The sequence below is a fragment of the Drosophila navojoa genome, chromosome 5 (genome assembly GCF_054131105.1).
Source record: "Drosophila navojoa isolate 15081-1374.11 chromosome 5, UAZ_NAV_1.0, whole genome shotgun sequence".
NCBI classification, from domain to species: domain Eukaryota; kingdom Metazoa; phylum Arthropoda; class Insecta; order Diptera; family Drosophilidae; genus Drosophila; species Drosophila navojoa.
In genome coordinates, this window is record NC_142893.1 from 15620509 (window position 1) to 15633492 (window position 12984).

General features: G+C 42.6%; 4 protein-coding genes across 10 annotated transcripts in view; 3 read left to right on the top strand and 1 right to left on the bottom strand.

Moving 5' to 3' along the window:
• Positions 1 to 127: 127 nt before the first annotated feature.
• Positions 128 to 4406, top strand: RhoGAP54D (Rho GTPase activating protein at 54D). Of its 2 annotated transcripts, none has more exons than XM_089260698.1 (7): positions 128 to 649; positions 713 to 963; positions 1023 to 1823; positions 1897 to 2078; positions 2220 to 3266; positions 3358 to 3692; positions 3760 to 4406. In XM_089260698.1, the coding sequence occupies exons 1-7, from the start codon at positions 513 to 515 to the stop codon at positions 4115 to 4117; spliced, it is 3111 nt and encodes a 1036-aa protein (XP_089116824.1). In that variant the 5' UTR covers positions 128 to 512; the 3' UTR covers positions 4118 to 4406. The 2 variants fall into 2 exon arrangements, with proteins under 2 accessions (XP_089116824.1, XP_030244927.1); XM_030389067.2 differs by having other exon boundaries at positions 131 to 649; positions 1897 to 2060.
• A 184-nt stretch (positions 4407 to 4590) lies between these two features.
• LOC115564569 (protein PET100 homolog, mitochondrial) lies at positions 4591 to 5135 on the top strand. Its single transcript, XM_030389072.2, has one exon. It carries the CDS (start codon positions 4713 to 4715, stop codon positions 4953 to 4955), a length of 243 nt encoding a protein of 80 aa, XP_030244932.1. The 5' UTR covers positions 4591 to 4712; the 3' UTR covers positions 4956 to 5135.
• Positions 5136 to 5701: 566 nt separating this feature from the next.
• On the top strand, positions 5702 to 8787 carry LOC115564566 (facilitated trehalose transporter Tret1-2 homolog). The gene has a single exon (XM_030389069.2). It carries the CDS (start codon positions 5731 to 5733, stop codon positions 7231 to 7233), a length of 1503 nt encoding a protein of 500 aa, XP_030244929.2. The 5' UTR covers positions 5702 to 5730; the 3' UTR covers positions 7234 to 8787.
• hts (adducin 1-like protein hts) overlaps positions 8093 to 12984 on the bottom strand; it is a 33412-nt gene continuing 28520 nt past the window's right edge. For 2 of the 6 annotated variants that reach the window (XM_089260692.1, XM_089260690.1), the window contains 2 exons: positions 10156 to 10223; positions 8093 to 9863 (listed from right to left, as the gene is read on the bottom strand). In XM_089260692.1, the coding sequence (XP_089116818.1) occupies positions 9756 to 9863; positions 10156 to 10223 (176 nt within the window). In that variant the 3' untranslated portion in view covers positions 8093 to 9755. Of the gene's footprint in view, positions 9870 to 10155; positions 10224 to 10736; positions 12732 to 12984 lie in introns of those variants that run through there. The other 4 variants (XM_089260691.1, XM_089260689.1, XR_016196896.1 and 1 more) reach the window with 3 other exon arrangements.

Here is a 12984-nt window from a genome sequence, read left to right on the forward strand (position 1 = left end):
TAAAGCAATAATAATTATATATATTTATTTATATAACTATAATATTCTATTTTAATATCTATAATATTATAGGATAGGATTACACAAGATTCTTTAAAATTAATTACAATGACAAGTTTTTGACGTTTGTTCACACTCACACATTTATTTTGGCGAAGCATAGCAACTCTGGAATTTCAATTCACAGCGGTTGGTTGAGAGCGTCTAGTAATTTTTTCCGAAAAATTATATACACGGTTAAACAGTGAATTAATAACATGGAAAGTGCAGGGTATAATAGATTTGGTATACCTTATTGAATATACAATAGAAAGCCGATATTTTAAATATATGGATAAAGCTACGCATTACAAGGACTAGTGGTTATTTCGCACTTTCTTTTGTTGTTGTTTTTGTCGTCGTCGTCGTCATCGTTGTTGTTGGTGTTCGTGTTCCTGTGTTAAGTGGTCTATAGCAGCAGCTGCAATTCAAAATTATATTCGATTGAAAGAGAACACGCCTTACCGTCAACAATGGACATGGAGTACGTGAATATCAACCAATTTAATGACCTTGAGCTCGCGTCGCGCATGCGCACCTGTAACTATGAGAAATACAAATCTCTCGTTCGTATGCATCTCTCATTCGAGCTCGAGCTGAACACTGATGAGTAAGTTAATCGTGAATTAATGAGTGTGCCTCTTTACTCACTCTCTCTGTGCGTCATTTGTAGATTTGATTTGGCCTGCCACGAAATTGTATATGAGGACAAAGGAAAGCTCAAGAAGTGGAATAGGCTGTCCAAGAAGCACAGATTGGGCCATGTTGGCAACGCTGCAGGTGTTGCCACTGTGGCCGGCTGTGCCGCAGGCCATGGCAGCAAATCGGTGGGAAATAGTCCCACCGAATGCATCCAACAGCAAATTGATGCAGGCTTTCAAATGCATATGCTGGAACTAAAGGCATTTTTAATGCTGGAAAAGAGTAAGTACTGAAGCATCTGAAAATCTTATCAATTTATCGAAAATCATAAATCATTCCAGATATCACTCAGGAGGGTCTTTTTCGTAAAACAGGCGCAGTCTCGCGTCAAAATGAGTTGCGTTTGCACATTCAACAGGACAAGCCATTGGAACTGGAGCAAACTGGGTTCTCGGCGCACGATTGTGCAACCGTATTCAAAAGCTTTTTGGCCGAGCTACCCGAACCTTTGCTAACGGATGCTCACTATCCAGCACATCTGCAAATTGCGCCTCTCTGTCAAGCGCTCACAGAGAAGACACAGGCATCCTTGGAAAGGCAGCAGCATTTGCTTCATTCGGTCCAGTTGTTGATTCTGCTGCTGCCGGATGAGCATCGCGAACTGCTGCAGCACATTATTGAAATGCTGCACGCTGTTGCACAACATGAGGATAGCAATAAGATGTCCGCCGAGAATCTGGCCACAGTATTCACGCCACATCTAATATGTCCACGTAACCTGCCTCCAGAAGTGTTGCACTATACAGCAAAGCGAATGTCCAGTATTATTGCTTACATGATTACCCGAAACATGGATATCTTCGCTGTGCCCGCCAAGCTGGCAACCGATATTCGGGCGTACTTTCTTGAACGCAAACGCAAGAAAACAATGTCGCCGGAGCAAACGCTTGACGAATCAATCTCGGACATCTCAACGGTCAACACGGTGTACACTTTTGTAGATCGTGCCGCCACTGCAGCAGCAACAAACACAAATAACACGGATACAGAGTTGGCCCAATTATACGCTCACATTCAAAGTCTACCCGAATCGTCAAAGAAACGTCGCTTAATCAAACAGTTTAACAAACAAAATGGACAGGGTATAGACTTCAATATATTCAATATATATTATATATAATTGTAATGCTTTAATTTATTTGTTACTCTCTTCAGGTACTCCATTGCAATTGGTCGTTATGAATCGTCTAAAGAACAATGAGGCAACTCGTAGCGCCAAGTCCTTGAGTGACTCGATTAAGAAACACATATTCCATAAGAGTCTCATGTCACGTACTCCAAAACGTGCACCTGGTTTGCAGCCCTTGCGCGGATCTGAGGTGGGTGATGGCTGTCGGGTTGGTGTTTATTTTATATGTCCATGCGCTTCAATTCATGCTTAAATATTTGTGTTAACTGCATGAATTATGTTTCTTCACAAATGTATTTCATTTATTCGTTTTGTGCACTAATCGCATGTATAATTGTTTCTCGCTCAGACGCCCAATCTAACGCATGCCAAAACTCCAAAGTTGCGTGTGCTGTTCCAAAGTCCAACGCCCGCGATGCAATTACCCACATCGGGACTCGGCACTAAACCATCATCATCAACCTCATCGGCATCATCATGTGGCTCTAACGCAATGCACTCTCTTCACAAGTCCATCTCATCCACATCCCTGAAAATTGAATCATCCTCGGATAGTAGTAGCTGTGGCGCTAATAGCAGCCACTCAGCTCCTGTGAGCCGGCAGCAATCGCATGAGCTGGCCACGGGATCAGCTGCTGGGCCGGAGCTAGACGAGATCGACGCAACGTGCTGTGTGACGCCGGCGAAGATTATCTCGGCTGTGGCCCAGCAGCTGATCGGTGGGGCCGATAAGAAGACCGTGGCATGGAATGATCGCCGTTTGCTGGAGATCGAAGAGTACTCGAATCCCTGCACACCGGTGCAGCAATCGTCGCGATACAAGTCCGAGCCTAATTTGTGTAGTCTGCGGCCACAGGTGCATGACGATGGCGAGTGCGACGGCGATGCGGAATCAGCGCTGACGCCCATTGTGGAGGTGTCTGCAACCACAACTGCCAGCAGCGGCATGGGCAAGTCGATAACGCGCAAGCTGATGAAGGGTGTCAGCATGGGTAACCTGCGCTTTCCATTCAGCACGCCGGAGACAACAAAACGCTTGGTGCGCAGTGTCTCAGCAACACTCAAGCGACGTCCCAGCAGCAGCGACGATGCTAAGCACATTGGCTCCCATACGCCGACTGCTGATGCACCGCTACTGGAGGATGTGGACGATAGCGATCTCGAGGATGAAGATGGCGATGGTGATGATGACACCTTGTCCGAGATAAATGGCAGTTCCAATGAGCTGCCCGGTGGCCTGGGCATGGCAGTTGATGTCAGCTACCATCAACAGCTGCTGCAGAGCAGTGTTTATCGTAATCTGGATCTTATAACAAGCACGCCAGCATTGCGTATGGCACGTCGTTCCATGTCACCCATAACCAAATCCACGCAGCGCATGCCCAAAGCCATGCAGGTAAGTGACGCATGATTGCTTAGCTTTCATTACTTTGCATGACAAACGATAATCCTGTCATGAAATGTCACTAAACGTTGATCACTTGCAGGAATCCATTATGACGCCGCGTTCCCGCAAGCCTGTGATGCTGTTGACTGCATTGGGCAATGGCGACAAGCAACAGAACCAGAGCTGCTTTCTCGACCAGCAGCAGCAGCAGCAGGACGATGAGGTGCTCCTGCCCAGCAAACAGTTGGAGCCGCCTGTGTTGCACAGCGAAGATGCAACTTCCCTAGGCGGCTATGCGGACATACTGAGACGCCAGCAAAGCCTAATAATCCAAAGGCAGCGCACGAGCAGCAGCAGCAATAGCAACAGCAATGACTTGGAGCTGGAGCCCTCGATGGCGGGAAAGCCGCACAATGCGTTATCTAGCGATTTCAAGTGGGTTTTCTATTTGTGATAACTACCTATATTATATAATAATTGTGATAATCCTATTAAACTCTAGAGAGTATTTGCTTACGCGCAGTGTCTTGACGGCGAGTCCAGCGGATTCATCTTTTGCCAGCCGTTCAGATGATTTTGGTGGTGCCAACACCACACAGGACATCGAGGACATTGAGGATTTCGAAGAGTCAGAGCTGAGTCCCAGCTTGTTGTATTGCTTGGATGGCAACGAACCGGCAATCGCTTCACCTCTCTGTAGCTTAAATATCGGACGTAAGCGTTCGGCGGGCTCGCCACTGAAGACCCCGCTCGTTCATGATGATCCGAACAATAAGGAAAACCTTTCAAGTGAACATTTACTAACGAAGAAACTGCTAATTACTTCTACAGCGGAGTATCCAGGCGAAACGGCACTTTAGCTTTAAGTGTTTCACACATTTGAACGTTAAAACCGTTGCACGGTTTTAAAAAACTGTCTTATCAAAAATATATATATGTTGCTTCCTTCATATTGTTTTCGAAAACAAACCGAGCTGTTCCAATAGGACAGCATTTTAAGTATAAGAAAAACGCTTTCGCTTTGTAATTGACCGCGTTTTCACCGTAATTAAATAGTTTAACTTTAGACATTATAAATGCATGCCCCATTATTATTCACAATATGTAAGAATACAATTTATATTCATTTAATAAAAATATTTTATTAACGTACCAAATTAATTGTTAATCTGTTTTTTAATCTGATAATAATTTGGAAAGCAAATTTTCTATTTCAAACATTTAGAACGCTCTTCATTTGCTTAACGAGCCTCTATTTCGTTAACATAAGGGTTAAAGTGAAATATAAATTCCGATATATCGATATTTTATCGACGGCAGCGTGTGTATTTTACAGCACTAGAAGAAACAGCTGATTAATGTTGACAGCCGCTACGAATCAGAAAACAACATTCTTAGAAGACAAAACAAACAGTATTTTAGGAAATTTGTTCAGAAAAATAATTAGACTGCAACATGGGCACCTGGATACTTGAGGTGGCTAAAATGGGCATGTACCTGACATTTCCCGTTGCCTTGTTTCACATCTTCAACCAGCCGGAGTACTTCGAAGAATGGGTGACCAAAAAGAAGCGCGAGCTCTACCCACCGGAAGGCAAGAATCATCACGAGGAACTGCAGCGTGCCATACGTGAGCACCACCAGAAGCACGATGAAGCTATGATGCGTGCAATGGAGGAGGCGGAGCGCAGGAAGTAAAGTGCTGCGTTTTTGTGTGCGAAGAATGTTTTTGTATTTATCAAGTGTGTTGTTATATAAGACAAGTGGCATACTGGGCGAGAGGTGTGGAAATGCCTTGCAGCCGAGTCAATATTGAACTTGTTTTGCGACATAGTCATAATATAAAGTACTTTTAATTGATTAAAAAACAAAATAATTCTTATTTGCTGTGTTGTATTTCAGGGTAATTTATTGGGAGCCCAAACTTGAAGTATTCAATGGTTCGTTATCAGCGGCAATTGTACTATGATTACATGACGCCGCGGTAAACAATCCACTTATCAATGAAGCACGGCATTGCTGCAACACGCCAGAGCTGGCCACGACAACGGTCCACTCCATTCCGCTGCTGACGCATAACAGCCAGCGTCGCTTTACCCAATTCCACTAACTGATGACCGTCAGTTGACCGATGCGCCGGTGCCACTTGTTTTGTTCATTGCTGCGCACGACGTACTCGACCGGCTCTCGAGATTATAAATGAATCTAAGCTATGTTAACGCTAGCCAACTGTATTTCAGGGGCTGCTGTTATCTCATTTTCACACGGTCTTTACCTGTATTGCTGGGCAGTTACAATACCACATTTAATTAGGTAACGCTTTAAACTCAGTGTAATGGCTCTGCTCATGCCTCAGTCAGCGTCAGCTGCACTAGATTTATCAGTTTCCGCTACTGTTGAGAGGAGGGCGAACAGGCGCTGGCGGAGGAGTTGGACGGCTATCGGCAGCAGCGAAACGGAAGGGCCTCATCCAATGATACCAATTGTCAAGCCAAGTAACGGTTGTTCACTGCCATTCAGTCAAATTCGAATCGTTATAGCGAACAGAACAGATCTAGAAATGGCACAGCCGAAAGTTTTGCCTCAATATATAGCCGGACTATCGGCTGCGTTTGGCGCCTTCTGTATGGGCGCCAGCATGGGCTGGTCATCGCCCGTGGAGAAACTATTGACGGAAAAAAATGCATACGGGTTCCCAATATCCGGCGATCAATTCGGTTGGATCTCTTCACTCCTAACCCTGGGCGCCACCGTCGTATGCATTCCAGTCGGCTTTGTCATCGACATGATCGGCCGCAGGCCAACCATGTTGGCTCTGATACCACCGTACATGGTTGGCTGGTTCCTGATGCTGTTTGCCAACAGTGTGATAATGCTGTACTTTGGCCGTTTCATCTTGGGTTTTTGCGGCGGCGCATTCTGCGTCTGCGCCTCAATGTACAGCACGGAAATCTCGACGGTTTCCACGCGCGGAACTCTCGGCAGTTTCTTTCAACTGAATACCGTGTCGGGCATGCTGTACGGCTATATTATCGGTGGCTATTGTTCGTTGCTGACCACCAATATACTGTGCGCCATATTGCCCCTAATCTTTGCTGCCGTGCATTACTTTATGCCCGAGTCTCCGGTGTACTTTGCCATGAAGGGACGCGAGGACGATGCCATCAAGTCTCTGCTTTGGCTGCGTGGCGCCGACTGCGATATTCGCAATGAGCTCAACGAAATTCTGGAGGAGACCAACAAGAGCACGGATGAACCCAAGGTCAGCATCTGGGTCGCTCTGCGGCGACCCATTACGCTCAAGGGCATCTCCATTGCCGTAATGCTGCAGACCCTGCAGCAGTGGACAGGCATCAATGCCATCATGTTCTATTCCACGTCCATTTTCGAGGATGTTGGTGCTTCGCTGACGGGACGCGTGTGCACCATTCTGATTGGAGCCACGCAGGTGATAATGACCCTGGTGGCGGCGATGATCATCGACAAGGCTGGCCGACGGATGCTGCTGCTAATCTCTGCCTTCTTCATGGCCATCACCACCTGCCTGATGGGCGTCTATTTCCAAATGCGAGACAACGACCCGAGCTCAGTGACATCCATCGGCTGGCTGCCCATCACCAGCATTCTCGTCTTCATCGTCTTCTTCTCCATTGGCTTCGGTCCGGGCCCCTGGCTCGTCATGGCCGAGCTCTTCACTGAGGATGTGAAGAGCGTGGCCGGCTCCATTGCCGGCACCAGCAACTGGTTCTCCGCTTTTCTGGTCACTAAACTCTTTCCCGTATTGAAGGACAGCATTGGATCGGGACCCACATTTTGGATATTCTGCGGCATCGCTGTCTTCGGCTTTGTCTACATCTTGATCTTTGTGCCAGAGACCAAGGGCAAAACTATTAACGAAATTCAACTCATTCTATCAGGCAGCAAGAAAACCATCGACTCTGAGACGAACAACGACTCGCAGAAGATCAAGAATTAAAACTAGGGTTATCCTTGCCCACATTTACATATTATATGTCTAGGTCTAGCTGTAGTCTCTACGAATAAGTATAAAGTACCTTTTTGTATATCAAAATCTTTGGGATTCGCAAATTAATGGATTGTGTTTGGGTTCAATTTTAAATTCATCTATGTATGGGAGAGAGTTTTGTATATCTACATACTGGCTAAAGTACATGAATTTAGGGAATGTTTGGCATACAGAAAACTTTTCGAGATGAAAATATTTAACTATATGCATTTGAACTTTCAGGTCTGTAATGTTTTATAGTTTCCGATTTAGGTTGACAGTGAGTGATTTAGTCGTGGAAGTATGCGCAGATTATAATATACCTATGCAGCTTGTAAATATACCACCTATCAAACAATGTTGCTAGGAATAAATATTATAAATATTCCCAGTTTAGATAAGATAAGGAATGGATGTTGCAAATATAAATCGAAGAATCATATTTCAAACTGACTGGGGTGTACAGGAAAACTCAAGAACTAGAATATATTTCAAGCTTTATCAGGCAATAGTTTTGTGCACTCTAAATTTCCACTGTCAGTGTTAGAATCTAGTATTAGTTATTAATTATAATAATTGATTAAATAATGCTCCAGTTGCCTGCAAATTTGTACATTTTGCAATTGTTTATTAATTCTGTTTTGTGTGTCGTGTCGTGTGTGTGTGTGTGTTTTATATAATACGAATTTAAATATATATATACATATATATTAATATATATATATATGCTTTTACTTAAGATCTAAAGAATAATAAAAAACAGCAGTTTTTATAGGCTGCCTTTAGATATTCTTCGTCGTGGTTCCATTTTTATTTTCTTGGAGTTATGTTTTCTTTAAAAGTTTATTATTTGCACTGAGAATATTATTAACATATTTCTAAGATCGAAGTCAAATGGAGAAAATTGTACAAACTTTTTCTTGGACACAACAGAAAAAAAAGCTTGCTAGAAATAAGCTTCTGTCATTGCGCAAATAATCAATGGATTTTGTAATATCTTAAGGCTCAGGCAATGCGATTGTTATAAATGTTTTCTTTTCTTTTGTTGTTTTATTTATTATTGTTATGAAGCGTGAAAAGCAGAAACTGTGCAACAATTAGTCCAATAAATATTTCGTTTATTAACATTTGAAATGCGATTAAATATTTTTAAATTTTATTATTTTGTATTATTTTTTTTGTGCCTTATAATTTTACATGCTATGGCAGTTTTATTTGTTGCGATCGACAAATCGGAATTCCCATGCTCATTAAACAATTACAACAAAAATGTAAAAAATCCAAGCACATTTACTTACAAATGCAAAAAGGGTTTGCTTTTCTCTAAGTGTATTCTCTGTTTCGTATCCTTGCATTTGATTTACACTCTTCTTCTTGCTAGTTTCGTTCTTCTTGTTTTGTTGAGTCGTGCGTTTCTGCTTTTCGGTGCTTTGCTTTTATAATTTATTTTTATTTTCATTTCTTTTCTTTCTTTTTTTTGTTTTTGTAAATATACAAATATATATTTATATATATATATAAATATATAAACAGATTTACGTACATAAAAATATATAATTATTACTTTTTGTTTGTATAAAAAACTAATACAATGCTGCGTGTATACATCTCTATTGTGTATGTGTGTGTGTGTTCGCATATGTGAAATCGACTTCATTTATCGAAAAGGAAAAAGAATATTAAACAATACAATTCATAGTTACAAAACATAAGACATACAATAGGCAAAACATATTAACACACACTCGCGTGCAAAGAATATCAATTTTCGATATAAATATATATAAAAATATTGCATATGCTTAGACAAACTAACATATTTGTATATATGTATACATATGTGTATGTGTGTGTGTGTTTATCAAATAAATTAGCACTGAATACAACAAAATCCTGAATTTCACAAATCATTTTCATGCTGTGTCTGTGTGTGTGTGTTTGTTTGTATATAATTTTGAATGATTTTGCTTTTGCTTTAGTTTTTGTTTGTATTTACTTTGTAATGTTTTTACGTAGTATATTTAAGCGCTTAGAGAACTATTAGATTTGCATTTCGAAATTTGTCAATTTTATATCTCATTAATTGTGTGCTGTAGTTTTTTGTTTTCTTGTATAGACTATATATTTTAAATATTATTTGCATTTTCCATTTTATTAATTATTTTTCATTCTGTTCTGATCGTCACTTTAGCTTCTCCTTCTGTATCTACTTCAACTTGTTCAAGTTTAGCTGCTCATTTGTTGCTGTATAATGCCTCTCTCATATATTTATTTATATATATATTATTTGTTGCTTTCTTTCGTCGTTTACATTCATTTCGTTTGCTTAGCTGCTCTCTCTCTCTCTCTCTCTCTTTTCCAAAGCTCTCACGAGCCCATCTCTATTGTACCATTCCCGCCATCTTGCTATATCCCTCTCTCTCTTTCTTTCTCTCGGTTACACTGTTGTCCCCGCCTGCGCCGGTGGTTGTTGTTGTTTCCTTTTGACAAATTTAAGCCTCGCTCTTCTTCTTCTCCTTCTTCTTTTTCAAAAACGATGGCGTACGCAGTCCCTTCTTCTTCTTCTTGTCTTTCTTGGGTGAACCGTCCGTGGAGACATCCTGGAACCGTAATAGAAATTTGCAATGAGAATATCGTTTGCATTTCAGTTAGTAAAAGCGATGGTTTTTGCTTGTGTTAATCAAATGAGTGGAGTATACACATATACATATATACATATGTATATACATATGCATGTAGTATTCATGTATGTATGTATATGTTTGTGAGATGGTTGATGAGCTTCTGTGTCGACTTAGCGCTGCCTAGACTGCAAGTGAGAGCGTTGAGCATATCCAATTGGAATGGCTTTGCATATCCAATTGGAGTAGTTTTGCTGGGTAAGCAACTTACCTCTTTACTGCTTTGCGAGAAGGTGCTTAGGTGCGCCTCCGAATGGTCGCCATTTTGTACGTTTTCACCTGTTCAAAGTGGAGTAGATAGATCGCATTAGATATATTAGGTAATAATTAATTGGATAACAGTACTTTTATGTAACTCAATGGACGCACACAAAATGAAAATATATATATATAAATATATATATATATATATGTGTATGTATATGTTCAGCATTAGAGGACGCGCACACGCAAAATGATTACGAAAATTAAATTTCATATTAATTACAAACAAATAATGTGAGTATATATGTATATGTATTTGTATGTAACTACTTACATACATACACATGTGGTCTGTGCATATGTATGTATTTTTAGTATACAAATGTTAGACTAAACAAACACAAGCATGCAACTAAATGTTAACATAAAACAAATACTACAAAAAAAAAAAAAAACATTTAATTATGTAAAAATGCGTGTTACCTGTTATTTTCTTAAATACCAAATGAATGCGAACTTAAAATATTATTTACATTGCATTGCAATGAGTGAAAATGGCTGTGAAAAACATTTATTGTAACTGGTGGATTGGATGTGCACTCAACAGTTTAATATGTAAATTATAGTATATAAAAATAATGCATAAAAATATAACAAAAATAAACACAATTCATGAACTCATTAACTCTAAAAATAAGTAACAAATGACAAATTTGAGATTGTTCCATTTCCTATATGATAAAAGAGTCCGTGATGTGGAATGGAAGGTAGACTAAATTTATAGAGGTTCTCTTAGTTGTGAGTTGAATGGAATGCGAAATGGAAAGCTGAATTAGTTGCTTCGCTGCTCTTAATTGTTCCAAAGTCTTGTTTCTTTGATGACATGTGGGAAAGGAACGTCGAAACAGAATTCATTTACTCCAGTATTCCCTATTGTTCCCGCTGGCTACTTGGCTCTGGTTCTCTTGACCACGCCCTTTATATCGTCACGCATCTGCGAAATGCGTGTGCGGCAATCATAGATCACGGCTCGATTGTGCAGCTCATGAGCCCGTATTATGCTGTTCAACAGATGCTGCAACTCAAGCTCCAGTGTGCTGAGCAGACGCTGCAGTGCGTCCGCCTCGGGGCAGCTGTGCCCATTGCTGCTCGATGGCATGGGCGACGCTCGTGGCGCCGACGAATCGGAATCTCCCAAGGCCACATAGCTGTAGGTGTGACACAGTGCCGGCGCCGAGTTGCAGCGCTGCACCTGAGCCATTGCTGTGGATGGTGTGGGCGTGGCCAGTGCAGCACGCGGCTGCTGCTCCAGATGAGTGTGACGCTGCTGCATCGCCAGCTGCTGTGATATGTAGTGAATCTCATCGTCGATCACCTTCTCTAGCTTCGTGCGAAACTCGTGCTCGTGCGCCTGCACCGTCTGCACGCATTCCGTGTCACGCAGCGACACATTGATCACGATCTCAATCGAGGACGACTTCAGCTGGGATTGTGCCTCTGGCGAGCTGCTCAACGTTAGCCTAATATGCTTGCCCTGACTGTACGCCTCGGCCTCCTGGATGGATGAATCGTTGCTGGTGGTGCCGCGGCGCACCCGTCTGCCATTGCTGCTGCTACTGTTATGGTTGCCATTGTGATTGTGGTTGTTGCTGTTAATGTGGCTGTCACCCAAGCCACTGTCCACTCCGTTCAGGTAAATCGCTTGCTCCGCCTCCGGCTTGTCAGCCGTTGCGGCGCCATCTTTGGGCAGCGCATGATTGTCCGGCAGGAAGCTGCGCACGGTATAATTGCTTGGATACAGACTATCGTCATCCCTGTCCTGCTGCTGCTGCTGCTGCTGCTGAGGACTGTTATGAGTCTTACGTAGACTCAGCATGGAACTAAACTGCGCCGTCAGCTCCTCCAGCGAGTCGTTTGCGCTTGGAGCTGGCGCAGGTGACGATGGCGACGATGCCATCAATTGTATCTGCATTTCAGAGACATACGAAGGCGCCGATATGCCAGCCTCACCCTCTGCCTCAGGTTCCAGTTCCGGTTCTGGTTCCGTCTCTGGCTCAGTCTCCGCCTCAGCTGCTAGACGCTTGCCCGCACTGGCACTCAAAACATTGAGCATCTTGCGCTTGGCAAAGCTCAGACTGGTCAGGTCAATAAAGGAGACAACTCTCTCGCGCTGCTCAGCCACCGTTTGCCAAATGCTTTGATTCGCCGGATGCAGCAAAATGCTGGGCGTATTCGCTAGGGGATAGTTGAAGCCGTAATGCGAACAGGTGCGAAATGGTGCAGCTGGCGGATTCATCATACTATTGCCAACAGACTGCTGTTGTTGTTGTTGCTGTTGCTGTTGATATCTGGGCGCTCGGATAGGTGTGCTGCTAGCATGCGGATGGGCAGCAGCAAAACTGTCCATTGTGTTGTTCATGTTGCTGCTGCTGCTGCTGCTGTTGCCATTGTTGAGCAGTGGATAATTGTGTTTATATGCTGCATCGATCTTATGTAAAACATTCACCTGAACGCAATCAAAGCGCGAGAAGCTGGCGCCAGTGTAAAGAAAAGAGTATTTCTTGGCCAGATATGAGCACATGGCTGAGAGAAGGACGAGAGATGCAATGAGTGCGTGTGTGTGTGTGCGAGTGTGGGTGGGAGTTTCACATGAGACAGGGAGAGCACAAGGGATCGGACAATGGAAGAACAACAAACAGCTTAAACAGTGACAACAACAGTGACGTAAGTATTAACAGCAACTGTAAAAGCCTTCACACTAACACTGATATTGTTGCTAACAGTAACAACAATGTGGACCTCTACATTTAACAGTGACAATAACAGTCATTTCAAC